General features: G+C 39.5%; 1 protein-coding gene across 1 annotated transcript; it reads left to right on the top strand.

Moving 5' to 3' along the window:
- The first annotated feature begins 7025 nt into the window (after window positions 1-7025).
- On the top strand, window positions 7026-9292 carry LOC141909177 (myogenesis-regulating glycosidase-like). The gene is made up of 2 exons (XM_074799563.1): window positions 7026-8568; window positions 8937-9292. The coding sequence occupies exons 1-2, from the start codon at window positions 7026-7028 to the stop codon at window positions 9197-9199; spliced, it is 1806 nt and encodes a 601-aa protein (XP_074655664.1). The 3' UTR covers window positions 9200-9292.
- Window positions 9293-20904: the final 11612 nt, after the last annotated feature.

Raw genomic sequence — 20904 nt, 5'->3', positions numbered from 1 at the left:
TAGCTTCATCAGCTAAATGAATGGAAATCATAAATGTTTAAACTTTAAAGTCAAATCTTCTAACGACTGTGGTATTGCATTAAACATTGTACAAAGTTTTCTAAGTAAAGTAGTGGGACAATTTGTACAAATATGGTAACTTTTAATGACACTCGGAGACTCGATATTAACATAAAGCCACCTCCTGAACTTTATTCGCACATCAAAAAGAGCCCGATGATACAGTATGCCTTCCACATAACGGAACTCTTGAAGACAATAGTTGATAATGTCGAGTGTGGATAAGTAGTAGATCACATAAACGGTCACCGAGTATTGGTAATAACGAAACAATAGGGTTTTTGAGTCTGAGGTCAATTTTCTTTTTCATCTTTCAAGCTCTCGTCCCGCTTATCCCTAAGAATCCTCTGCAGAATTAACCAGGAGTAATCCGTGTTGCACCGGTCAAAAATCCATAATGCTGGAAAATCGTTTATCTTCTGCGCCAGTATTTTCGTCGCGTTTGCGAATCGTCAAAGAGTGTACCGGGTATTGCCGATTGGAAACAGTTCTCCGCGGACTCAGTTTACACAGTTCAAGGTCAACGAAAAAGTTTCAGCCTAAATTCTTAAGTTTGAAATGTTCTCTTCATTTAAGTAACCACCAATACCAATTAAACCAAAAGAAATTGAGTTTAATTTATGTTTGAGTTTAAATTTGAGTTTAAACTTGACCGACAGCTTCGACTGGTTTTAAAGTTGTTAGATTGGCGTTATGTGCGTTACACTACTGATTGCTGATATCAATGAACTAATGTATAATTCAACCAATTAAGTTATTGCATGATAAATATTGAAATATGTGAAGGAATTTATTGACGAATTTCCTGTCACCTGATATTGCAATTATCAGATTTTGATATATTGATATATTGATATTTGATATATTGATGTTTGATACATGTTTTATTGAATGTAGTCAGGGTTATAACGTATTTTTCTGCAGCACTGTATGAACCCGCATCGGTCCCGCGGATGCGGACTACTGGAGGAGTCAACTGTACCCATTTCACCGAGTCCAAATGGAGATCAAAGTGAAAGATGATGAATTTACATTTATCTATTAGTAGATAGATGCGAATTGCTCAGTATTAGGACATACGTTAGCGGCAGCAGCATCCGCAGCAGCGGCAGCAGCAGCAGCAGCAGACACTGCAGTCTTATCTTAGGTTCCAATCTCCCTCGAGGTGTTTATGTAAGAATCCGTCTTATATCATTCGCTTTAATTATTGTGCATATTTGAGGATTAATCATAAACCTTCAGTATTGATTCCTGTCGTCGTTATTCAATATACTACAGTAGTTTTACTACAATACAGCAGGAGCCTCCCATCACCAGCACACCGACTGACTGTCGATGAATGGACAATCTATTATGCCATATAGCTTATAACTATATAACTATAACCTCCGAGATATCGCGCGGTTCCACAGTTGTGTGGGTTCAGTGGACCCAACTCCACAGTTGCATGGGTTTGATTTGGGTCCAGTTCAGCAGTTGTGCGGGTTTACTTTGACTCTGGACCAAGTTCCACAGTTGTTTGGACTCAATTTGACTCTGGATCTAATTCCACACGTGTGGGATTGATTTAACTCTGAACTCATTTCCGCGGTTGTTCGAACTTAATTCGACTATGGATCCAGTTCCGGGGTAATGTAGGATTAATTTGACCCTGAACCCAGTTCCGCAGTTGCGTGGACTTAATTCGATACTGCACCCAGGTCCACAGTAATGCGGGTTTAATTCGACTCTGGATCCAGTTCCACAATTGAGTTTATTTTTCCACGCGGAGCGGGTAATAGGTACCACACATATTTGACGTGAATGACTAAATTCTAATTGAAACCGACCACGAATCTGTATTTTATGGAATTGTTATAGGTCTCCATGTCGCATTTATTGATTACAGATGAATGTTTAATGTCACAGATTGTGACATTAAACCTCGCTGTAATGTGCTATTTGCACCGTCGATAACGCTATAAAACCGGGATTGAAAAATAAATGATGCAGCCACATATTTATTGAGTCAAATAACATGTAAACATCTGAACCTTGTTGTCGAGTCGTGACTGAAGGCCCAAAATGGTCAACAAACCTGATCAGCAGTCACAAGTCACCATACCTGATTGGTCACTAGTCACCATGCCTGACTAGTCACCAGTCACTACACCTAACTGATCAACAGTCACCCTGCCTAACGGGTCAACAGTCAATACACCTGACAAGTCAGCACTCACCAGTCACCATGCCTCAGTGGTCATCAGCCACTTTACTTGATTGGTCAATTACAGTCACCTTACATGACTGATCAGCAGTCACCAGTCACTATACACATGACGGATCAGCAGTCATAATACCTGACTGATCAGCGGTCGCCGCACCTGACTGGTCACCAGTCATCACTCCTGACTGGTCACCTGTTTCCACACTTGGCTGGTCACCAGTCACCACACCTTTCTGTTCACCAGTCACCACACCTGACTGATCACTGCACTGATCACAAAACGTCCGCACTGTTGACAAATGTGCGTGCGAGTGTACGGTTCGAAATTAGCTATTTTATCAAATCCTCGGTAAACGCTAAAATGATGATTCACACTCGATTTCCCTCTCCGCGTATATGATATTTTAGTATCAAAAATACATAAAGAGGAGTCTTTATGTATTTTTGCTGATATCTATAGTCGAGTAATCGCACCTGTTTTCAAGCGATTCATTTTGTTGAATATGAATCGGCGAAATCAATATAACACGACTAGGTGGTAACGAACCTGTATAAAAAACAATGCCAGAAATTCCTTTTTCCCACATTGTTTCGGTCCACCACAACTCGACTCCCCGATTGCCACAGTAAGTTGACGGCATGCTAGCGCCAATGTTGCCTATCCTCTAGGTAAAAATACGGTTAAAAACATGAACTTCAGAGTAAATGATCTTTTAACATCTTCTATATTTTCAAAATTCAAACCATGATATTGGAACTGTGCGACGAACTTGGCCTAACTTGTAATATATTTTTTCCGCTGCGCACCTTGCATTTTTTTGAATTAATGAACTTTCGATTTGTTATATCTTAAGGATTCAATTATGAATTTGCATTATGAATTTGCGATATCTTTTAGCAATGATGAAATTTCAATTTGTAGTAATTTTCAATTCTTATTATGAAATAACTTTTGTTCGGGATATTCATACGACCGTATTTTATACAGTGAGATATGAATAAATTGAAATCATGTGTTAATAATCAACAACACTCGGAATGAAATCGATAAATCGTTATAGCTTCTGTTACTTTTTGGCATTCAACAAAATGTTATCACATTCAAAATTGATTATATTTTCTTGCTGTATAACTGATATTTGAATTTATGCCAACGGCTTTTCGGAAATTGAATAATTCTATTATTTACTCTAACAGACCGACAAGTGTTGACTTCTCAAATATGAAATTGTATTTAAACTCGATAGAAATCAATGGTTTTTCATATGAAAACAGTAGCTATGCAACTTGCAACTGTAAACAAGCCTTTTCACAGTTTCCAGGCGGCATTTTTTGAGAACCCACTGGGTCCGCATTGTTGAATTTTTGTTCCTATTTTCCCCCGTTTAATTTTTTTATTTCGTTCATCTCTGGATTGGACTAAGATAGAAACTAAGTAAAAATATCGATGAACTCAGCGAATAATTTTTTATGATATCACTCAATCATAAAGTTAATGCAACAATGCGCGCTGGTGAAGTTATAAACATTGATATCGTCTTCCCGATAATTCAACTTTTGAATCATTGCTCATCCCATTCAAAAGTTCGGCTCAACTCCAGTACCCGGTTAAGAAGTCACAAGACTTTTCACCGATAAACGAATTACAACGCAGTGTAGTAATTCAAAAATATTTGACAACATCGACAACATCATCAACATCGTCATCATCGTCAACATCGTAAACAACGTCATTATCGCCAACAATGTCAACATCACCAACATCGTCAGTATCGTTAGTTTGACAAAATTTAGAAAATGTTTGGAAATGTTTTGGAAATGATTTTTACGCTTCAATCCCCTTGGGCATCGATTACGAATAATTCACGAAATACGTACTACGAGTGAACGCTATTAAAGATACGGCAATTTGGTTCCAATATTCCGATCTACAGAGTTGTCTGGGATAGCCCCTGAACGGTTCAACTCCTGAATAGGTCAAAATAGTTCCATCGTGCAGGGTTTTCTTAAATGAGGGGAGTGGTTCGGTTTCAAATTGCCGCCAGAAACCTGATTGTCGACCATTTCTTGGGTCGGCAATCGGCAATCGGCAATCAGAAACCTGACTGTCGACCATTTCTCGAATCGACAATCGGCAATCAGAAACCAGTCACCCACAGCATCTATATCGCCCTCACAATCGCAGCATCTATATCGCCCTCACAATCACAGCATCTATATCGCCCTCACAATCACAATCACATCTATTTCACCCTCACAATCGCAGCATCTTTATCGCCATCACAATCGCAGCATCTATATCGCCCTCACAATCACAGCATCTATATCGCCTTCACAATCACAGCCTCTATATCGCCCTCACAATCCCAGCATCTATATCACCCTCACAAACGCAGCATCTATATCGCCCTCACAATCGCAGCATCTATATCACCCTCACAATCTGTTGTAAGCAACATAGAAACAGCCATCATTGTTCAAACCATTCACGAACTTGCAAAAATAGAGCGCATTGAAGCAATATGAGGGAAAGAGTTAAATCAGACCCGAGAAATGGTCGACTGTCAGGTTTCTGATTGCCGATTGCCGACCCGAGAAATGGTCGACTATCAGGTTTCCGATTGCCGATTGCCGATTGTCGACTTCTGAAAATTACTTCACGTGCCCCCTTCTATCGATCTGCGCGTATTAATACTTTTCTCAGTGAAAATGTTGGAACCAACCCGCAGATCTACTTTTACCTGTTCTGGAGTTGAGCCGTGGGGTGTTTGGTTCCTAATATTCCCCTAGGATCGTGGGGCGTTCGGTTCTTGATATTATACCGGGATCGTGGGGCGTTTGGTTCCTAATATTCCCCTGTACAGAGGTGCCGGGATCGTGGGGCGTTCGGTTCCTAATAATCCCCTGTAGAGAGGTGCTGGAATCGTGGTATGTCGAATTGTCGGGTATGTCGGTTTGCCGGCATGTCGGGATTGTCGAGTACGTCGGATTGCCGGAACGTCGGGAGTGTCGGAATGTCGGGATTGCCAATGTTATATATAATTCAAATACAGAATTATGAACCGAATCATTCTCTCATTTTACCTTAAGCTTCCGCAATAAGGGACTATATTACCATATTCTATACATGATCCGAAAAACGATCCACAGTTGCCAGTAAATATGATTTGAAAATTAATTGTTTTTTAATTTTTTCAATTTTTTTCTGAATTGAGAACACAGTGGAATCGGCGCCAGAACTGTAGAACTGGGTCCTAAGCTTAGAATCATTAGCCACAACTTAATCCAAGGATATCTTTGTGAAATAAGAAATTTAAGCAACAACTCACAATAAATTAGGATAAAAACAAGAATTGACATTTGGAGTAATATTGAGTGAGATGAGATACGACCATGTGGCGACAATTCCTATCTATTATCCGTCATTCAGTGGGCTCTGACATTGTGACACTTTCAGACATGGATTTATACTTTATTTGACAGCATTCTATGAATAATGACAATTTAATTCCGCGACAATTTACCTTTCAGCTGCTGCCATCATCTTTCATTTCCCGGAGAAAATGATCGGAGCTAATATTTTTTTCGAAAGATAATTCCGTCATGGTCGCTGTCAACAGACTGTTACTTTTTCGATTCTATCAACGAATTAAATTTGCATTTTGTCGCAATCAACGTCAAAATATTGTCATGAAAAACGATTTAATGACAGGCTATGATTATTCTAGTATTTTGATCGACAGATTCAAATTTAACCGACAAAATATTTGACAATAAACATTAGATCTTTAGTCATGAATTTAAAGGGTTAACAATCGGTGTCTTCCTAAACAACATTTAACGCATCTGGAGCCAGTATTACCGAGTTAACTACGATCAAATCACCTTGTTGAAGTCATTGAAAGTGAAAGGGCTGCCATAAGTTTGTCTTATCATAATTATGCTTTCCTGAAGGGTTGAGACTTATGTTTTCTTTTTAGCGTGCCGGTAGAGTTTTATGTCCAATACAATTATAAAGCTATAGAACAAATGAGCTATGAAATATCAATACAAATGATCAGACTCAGAATAGGATTAGGTTGATATTTTGGGGCATATCGTAAGTCTACGAATTGACTGATCCCCTGATTTATAGACTTCTGTCAGTGTGACGGCTTTATCGATCTGCCGAGAGCGCGCACAATATGTGAAACAAATCTATCAGGTTGCGAAAAAACATCAAGTTACATCTCATATACAATAAACCAGCTGATACCCAAATATCCGTGGAGCCGATACTAACAATACAATGCGTGACTACGCATGAATTAGCGGTTGAATAGTCGTAATACTTCACACACGTACATGAATTTAGAATACAGTCGAAATGGCGCCTCGCTCGTTACCGGTCAAATCAGGGTAAACCGCTCTTCATGCCTATTGTGGATTTTACTAAAAAATTCTATTTGGAATAATCTTTCATTTCTGCTGCAACCATTCGCACAGTTGTCTGTTGAAATCTGATTATATTTCAAAATATTGGAAATTCTAGAGCCAAACAGAGAACTGTAACTGTGGGGACAGATTCTCAATTCGGTGATATATGTATAAATCTACAGCAGTCTCAAAAGTAAGGTGCATTTTGCTTTTCTTTCGTTGTATTTTTCAGCATCGTAAACATCCGAAAACCGTCAAGAATCATTAAGTCGGCAAGACCCGATCTGACAATCCATCAACAGTCCAGCTGATAGTCCTGTCTACAGTTTGTGTAGTTTAAAAAATGGGGCGCCTAAACTTTGTTCTTTTACTCTTGATTTGTGGAGTTTATTTAATCCTGATTTGGATTTTATTGTCGAAATTTGGAGTTGCAAAACAGAGATGGGTTCAAACGCGGTCCGGTATAGCGTGGGTGACCGAATCACCAGTAACGCCAGATGTTACGATTCGAGTGGAGTTTAAAAGGACATCTTATGGACCCATTTTGAATATTCCCGGTGACGAAGACACCATCCGTCTGTCGCTGGGCCAAGGTAAAGTGATCGAAAACAACCGACATAGGCCAACTATTGACATTATCTGCGATCATTTTAAACTGGTGAAATTCATTGCAGATTCGATTTCTAGTGCGTACGCAGTTTGTTTTAACGGTTTATTAAACTCGAAAGGAATACATCGTATGCTAGCGGCACCTAGCGAGCGTGGTTATGCAAACGAGCCGACCACAGGGGAACGCTATTGGCTACATTCTAGCGGAATAGCCCTTTACGCATCTGTGCCGGTTGATTTCGACGCCGTCCATTCGAAAATTGGCAAACAACTTTGTTTTAGAAATAACGGCAAGCAGTCTCAATATTTCAGTGTATGCACAGGCTCCAATGCGCGGGTGTTGCATGAGTATATGGCCGACACGTACCTCGGCTGGCCGCGTATTCAACCATGGCTTGAATTATTCAAAACGGCCGTCATTTTTGGTAGCAAACTTTCGAATTCAAATTCAAACGACACTCAACAAAAACTACGATATATTCTACGCCATAAAAACGAATCGGGCCTACGGAATCTGATAATGAAAACCGATTTGAAGTATTTCGTTGAATGTTTGTCGCAATCGAAAATCTGCCGTCAAAACAGCGACCGCCTGCGACTTTCATCAGTCAAAATGACACTTCCGGTTTTAGCGATATGTCACGTGAACACGGACTGTTTTCGCGACGGTTTCCGGCGGGGTTATTGGCAATTACGAAACGGTGAAAATCGGATCCCGTATCTCTTCAACGATAACGACGAACTGATGCCCGTACTGAATTTAGACGTCGATGGTGCTGACACCTGGTTCACTGAACGGGTGATGCAAACCGCAGTCGATCTCGGAACGGACGTGTTCAGTGTCGATCGGAAAATTCCATCCGATGAAATCGAATCCTTGCACAGAATTCCAGCAGTTTCGATTTTCAAAACGAATCCTCGAAAGTCGCAGAAATTCGCCGCATTCGTGCATTTACCCGAGACGGCGCCGACCTGGGCAAGCCTACGCGCCCTGATACCCGCGCATATTCACTACGGCTTACTGGGGTACCCTTATACGGTGGCACCCCCTGTAGGCGGTGTAGATAACGATTTATACGCGCGCTGGTTGGAATTAATGACGTTTCTGCCGATGATGTCATTCACGATTTTACCGTCCGAATTAGCGAACGAGGAGGATAAAATGAATGAAAAGGATAAAATGTCGATAGTGAATATCAGCAGGAAATATACACAGATTCGACGCAATATTGTAGAGCCAATTCTATTGCAGGCTGTCGATGAAGTGCGCAAAAACGGTAATGAAGTTTTTTAAAAGTTGAATCAAAAAAATGTAGAACCAAACTTATCGAATCTTTTAAAGAATACATTTTGAAGCAAGCAGTTATATTTTAACCACTATAAACAAATTGAAAACGAATTGTACGCGTCAAATTCCCAGAGACGTAGTTGTAAGTACAAATAAGTTCAATTTCCGATGAGTTAACTGAGTCAAATCATAACCCTCCTGCGCTCTGAACTGTGGAACTGGTTTCTAATTTGCGGAACCAGATCCCGTGATGTTCCGAAACGACACGTCTTAATTTGATCAATGATTTTGTTTTTAATCTATAAATTTGTCTAATAAGGTTCCCTTTTATATCAGTAATTGATGTTTACATTCCAGGTGCGCCGTTAATCCGCCCGGTTTGGTGGGCGCATCCCACAGACGATCAAGCTATTCAACAAGCCGCAGACGATCAGTTTATGATCGGTAAGAAACTCCTCGTTGCTCCGATACTACAGCCGAACACGACTGAACGGGAGATATACATACCGGCCGGACGCTGGAGAGATACCCTTAAAAACAGACTCTTAACAGGACCAGTCCGACTAGTCAACTATACAATCAGACAGGACCAAGTCGCCACGTTTCAGCTACTAATCTGATATCAAGATTTGTCCGAAAAATAAAAATCTATCTTAGATAATACCGCTGCACACCTGCATAAATTCGAATTACAAATTTATCACAAAAAATGAAAATTCTACAATAAAATGATTATGCAAAAATTAGGGAAAAATAAATAGAAAAAGCTGTGAATCCATTCATTTTGTATAGCATTTATTCTTATACCAAATTCTGTGTTTGATATTCATTTGAATATTGATAGAAAATTTAGTGAAAAATTTAAGATAAATTTCAGAATCTAGTTGAAATGACGTTCCTAGGCGTTCACTTCCCTCTAGTGGCCAGTTGTCCGAGGAGAGGTTAGTTCCCGTAGTCGTCAGTCGGGATCCCGTATAGGTCAGCTGCCGCAGTCGTCAGTTTGTTCCTGTGGTCAGGTTGCTGCAGTGGTCATTCAATTTGCCGCAGCGGTCAGTTCGTTCCCATAATGGTCAGTTGCCGAGATCAGTCAGGTTCCCGTAGTGGTCACTTGCCACAGTGGTCAGTTCGTTCCCGTAGTGGTCAGTTACGGTCAATCACGACCGATTTAAGTCGATATTAAGAGATGATTATATTAACACGACGAATGCACGTCATGATATGACACACAGAGAGCAGACGCAGCAGCTGTGGTGCCGCAGCACTGTAGCAACCTAAATTTCCGTATAGTTGCAAGGGGGACGTAGCTGGATGGCGATTAACAAACGGACAACCGTTGTAGAATATTCAATATAGTAGTTTTATTCTTTATCCAGAGTGGTCGACAATCATACAATCTCTTCTGTTCAGCACATTACACATCACATTTATACACATACAAGGTAGTCAAACAAAAACAAAGACAGTACAATATGTTTCACATTAGATTCCTATGAATTGAGCAGTCTCAACCAGAGACAATATAAGTTGAGACAGTCAGTCTGAGTTTGGCAGAGACAGGCGTTGTCAGGTGTCATACTCAGATTGACACTAATCAATGAACAAACTGATTAAATGATAAACGACTTAGTGTCTCGAAATCTATGTCTAAATAGATCCATATTCCTAGTTGTTATAGCACCAGCACTAGCACTAGCAGCCGCAGTTTTATAATGTTTGATCTTATCAGGGAAATTACTATGGGAACAATGGACACAAAACTATATCTATAGCTCCAGTGAATGCCACCGGGTAGGTAGTGTATATGTGAGGCTAGTCCCGTCCTCTGTAGTCAATGTGCACAGCTACAATACCCGCGGTATCTATGTGAGCCCCTCTCAAATTGAAGACCCTCATTGTAAAGGAGGAATCGCTACGTATGTACAAATCGCCCAGTCACAATCGAGAACTCAATTTCACTAATTACACGCTTCCCGTGATGACTCGAAGTACGTAATCCAACTACAATTGACTTACATCGCAACACCTTTCCGTATGGTCAGTGTACAGCATGGCCACTAGTTCAAGTTCAAGTTCAAATTTATTTCACAGAAAGCATGACAGGCTATGTACATAGGTTGAGAGAAAACAAACAATAAAATTTACAATTTTTTTAAACAAAGCACAATTATAAAAAGAGAGAGAGAACAGTAGCTTTCAGTGTGGGCCAAGCAAAGCCTTTAGGCCGCTGTCGCAAGCACCCAGGGAAAAAAAACGAAAGGGAAATGAAGAAATAAAGGGGAAGGAAATGAAAGTTGATGATTTTTGATAATTTCAGGAGAGTTTATATGAGTAAGCTAGAGGGTTCAGGAGAGTGAGCAATTATAACAATTAGGGTTATTACATTGATGGATATCATTGTAGGCGGAGGTGAGATATGGTCTGAGTTTACGTTTTAAATTTTGTTTGCTTGTTTGTAGGATGTCATTGGAAAAAGGTAGTTTTTGCCAGATGTTTGAAAGAATGTTTTGAGGTGAATTTTGATGCGGGGTTGGCGGTGTTTGTTTTGAAAATAAAGAATATGTGTGGTCTAAATATATGCTTTTTCTGATGTTGACTAAAGGAGATAAGTTTTCCGCGGTGAAGTAATTATAAAAGTAATGGGGTGAAGATTTGATGGTGTTTTGAATAAAAAGTGCAGTTTTAAGGATGAGGACATCATTGATTTTGAGGATTTCAAGATTTTTAAAAAGTGGGTCTGTGTGTGCAGTGTACTTAGAGTTGGTGATTATTCGAACAATCTTCTTTTGGTATAGGAGGCATTTTTTATTATAAGGCGAGTGGCCCCAAGCCAACAAGCCATAGTTCAAATGAGGATAGACTAAGGTGTAGTAAAGAGAAAGTAAATTTTGTGTGTCTAGGATGTTTTTAGTTTTGTTTATGATACCAGTAATTTGTGAAATTTTCTTGTGTATTTTGTCGATATGTGGTTTCCAGTTCAGATTTTCATGTATTGTCAAGCCGAGGAAATCTATTTGTTTTACTCTTTCAAGTTCAAAGTTGCCTATTTTGATTTGTTGTATGTGGTTTATGAATGTGAACTATACCCGCTACCCCTAACCCAATCCAGCTGCAACTCATTAGTCTACTTCCGGTCCCACAATAGAATTGTATATGATGAAAATTTACTAAGACGAAACCACAACATTTTGGCTGTTGACTAACAGCCATCATCAGGTGTGGAATTCTTCTCCTGGTACTTCTTCTGGCGTCTCCCTAGGAAGTCTACTTCAATATGTGTTTAAGTAATATATGTTTTGGACATGTGACTGACAAGCAGTAAAACGATTCTTAACCGTCCCAATTTTCACCTCGTAATCCTCTCAGTATAGACATTTAACCAAAAGAATACTTTCTCGATGGACAAGCAATAGGGGACTATAGGAATACTAATTCACAATAATTATGCTTGCTCCATCAGGTACCAACCTGATTTCAAAGTCATCAGAATCTAGAGAACGACGTGTCATAAAGTCAATCACAAACAGTTTCAAAAGATGAAAATAAGGGGGAACATAGATTAGATTCCTACCTTTTCTTCCTTCTATGTGCGTCACTTAATCCGAGCTACGAGCAATTGCAATTGAGATAATTGCTCGTAGATCCGAGCAAATTGAGAATGAAAAAGTTGTGTTTGTTTTCACGCGAGATGAGGCTAGAGAGAGTTTTAAATGTGGTTTTATCAGCAACGCCAATGATATGTCTCACAGCGAGAGAGAAGCGGAGACTGAGGGGGAGATGGAGAGGTCAGATCGAACTAATACGATACGGGGTTGGTGGTATCGATGACAAGTGCAACGCCGCCGCCACACACAAGTTTGAGCCGCTCATGCCGCAAGAGAGACGATTTATTTATCCTCCTCAGTCAATATCAGTCACTGCTACCACATCGCTTTACCGACCTTTCTCTCAGTCCATCATCCCTCCTAGATATGATAGAAAATCTGACTGTGTAAGCCCTCCCTCATTTCTCATCACCTATAGTATCTGATGGACAGAATCACAGCTGAGTTCACGCTTCAATAAATCCATTCATCACATTCCGCGAATTGCTTTCGATTTAGACGTATTTAGTATGTACTCAATACAAACCTAAGCAGGTCAACTATTATGATAGATGATGACAGCTTCAGTTGACATTTTATTCAGAATACATAAGTATAAACTGCGAACAGAGGATTTATAGAGAGAAAATTGATTTTATTTGATAAATCGTTGATCATAGAAATAGGCTTTTAACAACAGTTCTAAAGAGAGGAATTAATGTTATTGTTTTACAGAAAACAACAAAGAAATTTGCAGTAGACCGATGGTTTGGATTTTTCATGGCCACTTCGCCCAAACTATGGAGGGTGCGTAGCAATTAGGATAGATAGCACGGGTTATCGGTGAACACCAGGCCTATCTTTTAAAACTGGATGGGCCCGACCTCCTCTCTCAGGCTCCGTACATGGTCGGACGCCGCAAGTAAAATAGAACCCCCTCCCCAGCTGTGGTGGTAGAGTAGCAGGTAAAGCAGTCACAGTCAAAATAGGTTCTCGCTGAACTCCCTCTCCTCACAGCCGTGGTTCTAGAGCAGCGAGAACAGTCACAACAGGTTCTCGGTGAACCCCCTCCCTCACACAACTGACTAGATGGTTCTAGGGCAGCGAGTAGAACAGTCACGATAGGTTCTCGGTGAACCCCCTCCTCTCACACAACCGCCACTAACTGTGGTTCTAAAGCAGCGAGTAGAACAGTCACAACAACAGGTTTTCGGTGAACCCCTCACCTCACAGCCGTGGTGGGAGAACAGTTACTTGGGTCACGATTGCTAGAACACTATATACGTGTTGACGCGATGTAGAGAGAATCCCACAATGATAATAATAAGTCCGAAAATGAAACTTCGAGATAGTAGTTTATTTCAACGTTTCGACTATATCCTAATAGTCATCTTCAGGAATAATGAAGATTATGCAGATGACTATTAGGATATAGTCGAAACGTTGTTATAAACATAGTTACTTGGGTTCTTGCCAAACTATCTTACAAATGCATTCTTAAGTAAATTTCACCTTTATCTCTAGATTATCAAACATGTGTAGTTGAGTATAGTAGAAAGGGTTCATCTCACATCGATTCATTCACTTTCAGTATTGCTATTGTATAACTCCCCAGTTAACCGTCGTCGCGCATCCTAATTAACCAATCATCGACCCGCTTGCATAGACCTGTACCATACTGGACATGCCGATAATCGAACCTGATTAGTTCATATCCTTCATTGATTCGTTTCAATTAACATTTTGCATTCGACGACTTTTCTAATTTAGCATTTTCACCCCCGATTTCCTCTCAAAAGCTGCGAACGTCATGTTAACTCAGCCCGGGAAGATCAGTAAACTAGCAAACCCTCATTAGTATAGTTACAGTTTGTGATCAAGATGAGGGACCAAGGATGAGATTTGGACTGCTCCGGGCAGTATACGTACTTATAATCCGGGCAGACTAGCGTCTGTTTTCATAGAACGATTTAACGGGATATACGTAGTGTTACGATTTAGCTATTTTGGCTTAATAGTAATGCTGTTTGTAAAGTATTTTTATGTAACTTTAGGGCAGAACATCTGCTGTTTTTATAACATTTAGCGTAGATCGACATTCAAGACCCTTCAAACTGGCATCTTTAGGCTTCATTGTTCCAATTCTTAGTTAGTATCCATTAGGCTTATTATTTTATAAACATTGGTTAAACCATGGTCTTGAGTGGCGATCTCTCTACTTGTAAAGTATTTTAGTTATATTATTGTATAGCATGTTGGGGAGTTTATTTAGTAATTAACCAATGAAAAGGGATTGAGACTTGGGATGAGATTCTGGGGATAAAAAGGGTTAGTTCAGTAGTTTCGGGGGAACTAGAGAGGGGAACTAGATAGTGGACTAGAGAACGAGAACTAGAGAACGGGAACTAGAGAACTAGACGGGAGTGAGAGCTAAGTCAAGTGCAGAGAAAAGCTAGTCAGGAGTTCCGAGAGATCAGATCGGGATCGTACGGGAGAATAGCCGAGGGATTGGATCTGGATCAGACGGGTTGACTATAGGATTTACGCTGGATTGTAACTACACATTATAGAAGACATTATAAATCGGATGATGGAATAAACATATACTCATATTATACAAGATAAAGGCAAACTACGAGTTAAGTTAAGTAAGTTTATATCCCGGATTCTGGAGCTAGGCACAAGAGTCTAAATCAGAGTTATCGTAGCGAAATCGACGACCACTCATATCGTTTCAGTACGGTACAATCATTTTTCAAAGGTTTTGCGGTATTTTGGATCATCCGCTGATTTCATATGTTCTGGAAAATTCGGTTACATAAACGCGGATATTCCACGATGAGTTGTGTTTACTGAGTCTTAAATTAGACTTGACCCAAAAATACGACAATCTTTTCAAAACTATTTTTATGCTGACTCTTTTGAGGTGAACTAGAAAGGTAATCGTGGCAGTTCTGAACTAACGGATGGAAACAGCCCTCGGCAAGTGAGTCAATACGGTCGGCGTTTGTAGTCTGAATCTCAGTAAAGCGTCTGCCACGGGGGTATAGTGCATGCTTGCAAGCTGGAGACCCCGCATTGCTGCAAGCACAAGCAATACGCTCATGTTTGCTTTATCTTTTACAGAACGAAACAAAAAATGGGAAAGGAAAAATCTATTGCTTTAGTGAACAGTTTATTAATAAAAGGTTTAAGGTAGGGCGGATAAATACTCAATAAATGCTGGTATTGGTGTCTGTTAGTCGGTAGCGTGACGTTTGAAAAACTGAATATCGCTTTTAGGTTCAATTGCAGTTCAATATATTATTGCGTGCTGTCCACATTTCAATAAAAGCAGCTCTGTACCAGGCAGTAAACTGCCTCCGCCCAACAGGAAACATCAAACTGAGAGAGCTGCATTGAAAGCATTCGTAATCAGGAAAGGGAAAGGGATATGTAATATAAGAGTCCTTGGTGTGACCTTTATTACAAAACAGTTCGCTGAAGTTTACAGGGATTTAAAGCGTCATTCATAGGCAGGATAATGATGTTCATATCAGATTATGAATTTGAAATGCAACCCAAAATGGTAGTAGACCTATGGTTGAGATTAATGACGGTATTGTTTGGGGTAGCTTCAAGATGCGGATAGGACCAAACCACTAAGATGCTGGCCGATGAGCCATAAGCAGGATTTCCCCTAAATTAACGCGCCTATTTATTATAAACTCAACGCTCGAATTTCTTGTTTTTACTATAGGATATGGATGATTTTGGAATAGTGGTCTGAGCCTATATGCAGCTTGGAAATGTGGTGAAAAATCGTTTCCCATGATGCAATTCTCGCACCTGCTTCCAACGTGTTCAATTCAAATAAAATTGTTCCTTGAATTCGGTAATTTTCACTTTCCGATACCTCTGACAACGACCTGAAATAGAACTAGGGGTCCAGGGACACCATGCCCACTTGGGAAGTGGTTTCAAATGCTCAACAATCTAACAATTTCAATATTCAACGCCCCCAGGTGACCATATACAAAAACCAATGACCTTGAAACCCACCACAATCATAGAACATGTCAACAGCTACGATTTGTAATTGATTGTGATAACAAAATATGACTCGTTACCAATCAAATATGGAAATACTAAGTTATTCTATTATTCAACGCTCCCTGGTGACCATATTCAAAACCCAATGACCTTGAAACTCACCACAATTATAGAACACGTCATGAACTACAACTTTGCAATTGATCATGGTAACAAAATATGCCTAGGTACCAATATAATAAGGAAATACTAAGTTATTCTACTATTCTACTATTAAAAGCACCCTGGTGATCATATAGAATGACTAATGTCCTTAAACCTCACCACAATTATAGACGATGTCACGAGCTCCAGCTTTGCAATTGATTGTGGTAACAAAATATGCATTGGTACAAATATAATAAAGAAATACTAAGGTATTGTATTATTCAACTCCCGCTGGTGGCCATATACAAAAGCAATGACCTTGAAACTCACCACAATCATAGGACACGTTATAAGCTACCACTTTTTAATTCATTGGGGTAACAAAATATGCTTAGGTATCAATACAATGCCGAAAAACTTTTTCCCACCTACGAGTGAGTACTGATAACACCAAGATGGCCGCCAATTGCGACATAATTGGCTGATCAAAAATACCTGTCTCAGGTATAAAACATCCCCTTCCAAAGAATACCCATCAGCAATTGCAATGAGAAATGGCGAACCAGTAGGAAGCTACAGGACTCAGAATTCGGGCCAAAATTGACATGTTTGGGCACTAAAAAGGTCACAGGACGGTCATCTTGAGTCCGATCGACCCAATTTTTGTTATGCTTATGGGCCCTGGGGGATTCAAATATAGACGAAAGATCAAGGTATTGATCAAAGCGTCTTCAAAATTTCCCTCAAAAAGTTCAAAAACGTGTAAAAAGTGCTGATTTTGGCAAACAACAATGGCTGCCAGTCGGCCATCTTGATTCTGACAGAACCAGTTTTTGGGCTGAAGATGTGTTTAGGGTAGATATGTGTAACCTAAATATTAAGACATTACATTGAAGCGTCTTCAAAACTTCCCAAAATAGCTGGATTCCGTCTACGGACGGACGACGGACGAAAAGCGAACGCAATAGCCCGCTGGGACTAAAGTCCCAAGTAGGCTAAAAACTAGAACAGAAAACCGCACACACTATAGCGCACAATCTGTAGTAGCGTAGTGTAGCGCACACACTGTAGCACACACGTAGTTTAAAACACACATTGTACATAGCTTACCATTAGCAATGAAGTATAATGACGATCAAATTTCGTATTTCTCATGACAAAGCTGTTCAAACCTAATCGCGTCATCGATAATGGTCAATTTCTATTAAAAGTAGTAGATTGAAATTGATTTGGCAATTCTTGAATATTATTGTTAAAAAGAATGATACTTTTAATTGCCCGCGGTGAGTCTTTCCCAAAGCGGAAGTGTGACGTCACTCCAAGAACCCGAACCGAAGCAACATGGCGGAACTTTTTTTGACTGTTGTAAAAGTTCTTCACAATTGCTATTTTTTCTTGCTTTGCGGCAAAATCAGAATCACTTCGTTATTTTCACCCCAGTCGGAAAATGATTTCTTTCTTCCTCGACAACGAATCACGCGACTACAACTTCCTACAACAGCGGATTTTCGTGTTTGTTTTCGTTTGATGTCTGGAAAAGTACACGAACCGGGGGTTGCGTTGTTGTAGTATTGGTCAGCTCTTAGGAGTCGGAAAATAGTCCCTCCTGGGGAGTACACAATCTGAGTGACTGGCACTCGTCAACGACGCAACACGAGAGAGGAAGTCTTTGAAGTTTTTTTTTGTTTTTTAAGTACGGTCATCACGTAATTGTAGCTACCTTGACGCCTTTTCGTCTCAGCGTGAAGAGAACAGAGGCTTTTACAACGAGATAAATTAATAAATCGTTCATGCGGGAATAATGCTAGAGATTAACCCCAACCAACTACGTTTTACACAAGCAAAACAAGCCCCAAACATCACAACTAGAGTGTCAAATAGCTGTTTTTGATTTTTCCGTTTTCTTTGAATTCACAATACCGAAGCGAAAAACAAAATCGCTTAGTCTGGCGAACGAAACAAGCATTTTCAGTGTCGTTCTGGCATGTATATAAATCTTACAAATCAAAAAATATCACGAATCCTGGAAAAAATATATCACAAATATTCAGAATTCTTTCAAGAATTGCAGAATCAATTGTAAATTTCATTTCTATGTTCAGTAGTTCAGATTTTGACAATCAAGTGCTGCCCCTATGTATAAAATCAACGAAAATTATGCAAACTAATCAACCAGCGGGGTATTCGTTCTGTGGCATGCGACCAGTATGTTAAGTTCACTGATTCGCCGCTATCAAAATAAAGTGTATACAGGCAGAACTCGACGGACGATATTGACGTTCCAACTGTGGCAAGTGACATCAAACAACACTCATCAGACAACACGATTTATTTCAAATGTAAAACCCCGACCACTGCAGCTACCCTAGAGACAACCGAATAGTTGCATTCAAAAACCGCATGGGCGTCACCAGCGGGCGGTCGGGTGGTGCGGCCGACCCCCATTTTTAAATGCAAGTTCCCCTCAAGCTTCGAATTTCAAATAGTAGGACTATTAGGACTCTTTATCAATGATATGGAAAACTTTGTGAAATCCGGAAATTATGAAGGAATTGATATTGGAATTCTGAAGCTATCATTACTCTTATATGCTGATGGCACGGTAGTGCTGGCAGATTCTCCTGACTCTTTAAGTGGCGCTCGATAATGCTTATATCTATTGTGAAACCAAACATATTAAGATAAATTATGATAAAACAAAAATAGTTTTATTTAGGAAATCTGCTAACACTCGGTTATATAACTGGACACTTAACGGTCGAGTAAATACCTAGGTCTGTGTTTAATTTTAATGAAAACTTCAAGTAATTTCGAGGATACAGAAATGCTCGTTTGTCTTTGGAGCTCGACACATACGAAGTGTATTATGCATAACGTGATAAAACTACGCAATAAATCGCGAGAGACGAATGAAATATGAGTCCCACAATCACAAGTTCGAAAGAGATTTTAAAACATCAAAACTATAAAGAATTTTTTAAAACCTCGAATTTTCGGTTTTATCCTAAAAACCATTCTCAAGAGTGACTAAAATTAAGACATTTCACAGTATATATACCAGTAAGAACGACGCACACTGTTGCACATGAAAACTAGGTAATATTAACCAGAGAGGAAATGTATAGGGACAAAAGTATATTACGAGGGGAGAAACCAAGGTTACCATTGACACAGGAATTTGAATGGGATTTTATTAAAGCCGACTCAACTATGTGACGTCGGGTAATACTGTGAGACGGAAAAATTATACGAGAATAATTAAAATCAAATTGATGACCATTAGTATCCCAAACGTGGGTAGCCACAGCACTTTGGGGTTTTTCATTAATAATATCTTTCTTATGCTCTTTAATACGAATGCTGAGGGAGCGACCAGTTTCACCTATATAAAATTTATCACAATCAGAGCACGGGATTTTATAAACACCGGCATGAGTATTGGACAGAGTATTATTTTTGGATAAATGACTAGAGATTTTGTTATTATACTTGAATATGATAACAGTGTTAAGCGCATTGAGAGTGGGTTTCAATTTGTCTAAATACGGGACATAAGGGACAACAATGCGAGACTAACGTTGAATAGAGTTAGAATCAACACGGATAAAATTAGGTTTAAGGGATCGTTTAGCTTTACGAAGCGCAAGGTCTGACGTAATCTGGATAAGCAAATTTGTATTATGCATAGTCCCGCTTCAATCAATTCTCACCCCCTCTTAGATATCCTAGTGACGCCAGTGAACACCTGTAATTCTAGTAGTAGAACAACCCAATATTATGGTGGCTGATTCGGGCCATACTAAAAAAAATTTTCTGTACGGTTAAGGCAACGATAAAAAAATTTTCACAGTGGCCCTTTTTTGGTTTTCTCACACGAGAATTCAAAAAGTTTGGTTTTCTCGCGCGAGAATTCAAAAAGTGTGGTTTTCTCGCGCGAGAATTCAAAACTTTTGGTTTTCTCGCGCGAGAAAACCAAAAGTTTTGAATTCTCGCGCAGGAAAACAAAAAAATGGGCCATTGTAAAAAATTTGTATCCAGCTTCTAGCCAGTCAGAAAAATTTTTCAAACCAAAATGTTTTGAATTCTCGCGTGAGAAAACCAAAAGTTTTGAATTCTCACGCGAGAAAACCAAACTTTTTGAATTCTCGGGCGAGAAAACCAAAAAACGGGCCAATGTGAAAAATTTCTATCGGTGCTTTAGCCGTACAGAAAAATTTTTTAGTATGGGCCGAATCAGCCACCATACAATATACACTCTGAAGCAGATGCGAGAAAACCAAACTTTTGAATTCTCGCGCGAGAAAACCTTAGTGTTTTGTTTTCTCACGCGAGAAAACCAAAAGTTTTGAATTCTCGCGCGAAAATTCAAAACTTTTTGAATTTTCGCGCGAGAAAACAAAAATGTTTTGAATTTTCGCGCGAGAAAACAAAAATGTTTTGAATTCTCGCGCGAGAAAACAAAAATGTTTTGAATTCTCGCGCGAGAAAACCAAAGTGTTTTGTTTTCTCACGAGAAAAAAACCAAAATTTTTGAATTGTCGCGCGAAAATTCAAAACTTTTTGAA

The sequence above is a fragment of the Tubulanus polymorphus genome, chromosome 7 (assembly GCF_964204645.1).
Source record: "Tubulanus polymorphus chromosome 7, tnTubPoly1.2, whole genome shotgun sequence".
NCBI lineage: Eukaryota > Metazoa > Nemertea > Palaeonemertea > Tubulaniformes > Tubulanidae > Tubulanus > Tubulanus polymorphus.
This window is presented reverse-complemented; position numbering and strand designations above follow the sequence as displayed.

Excerpts from the sequence above, each read along its gene's own strand:
- LOC141909177 (XM_074799563.1), top strand. The coding sequence starts at position 7,026 with ATGGGGCGCCTAAACTTTGTTCTTTTACTCTTGATTTGTGGAGTTTAT. Across the intron at positions 8,569-8,936 it reads CGATGAAGTGCGCAAAAACG|GTGCGCCGTTAATCCGCCCG; the intron begins GTAATGAAGTTT and ends TTTACATTCCAG.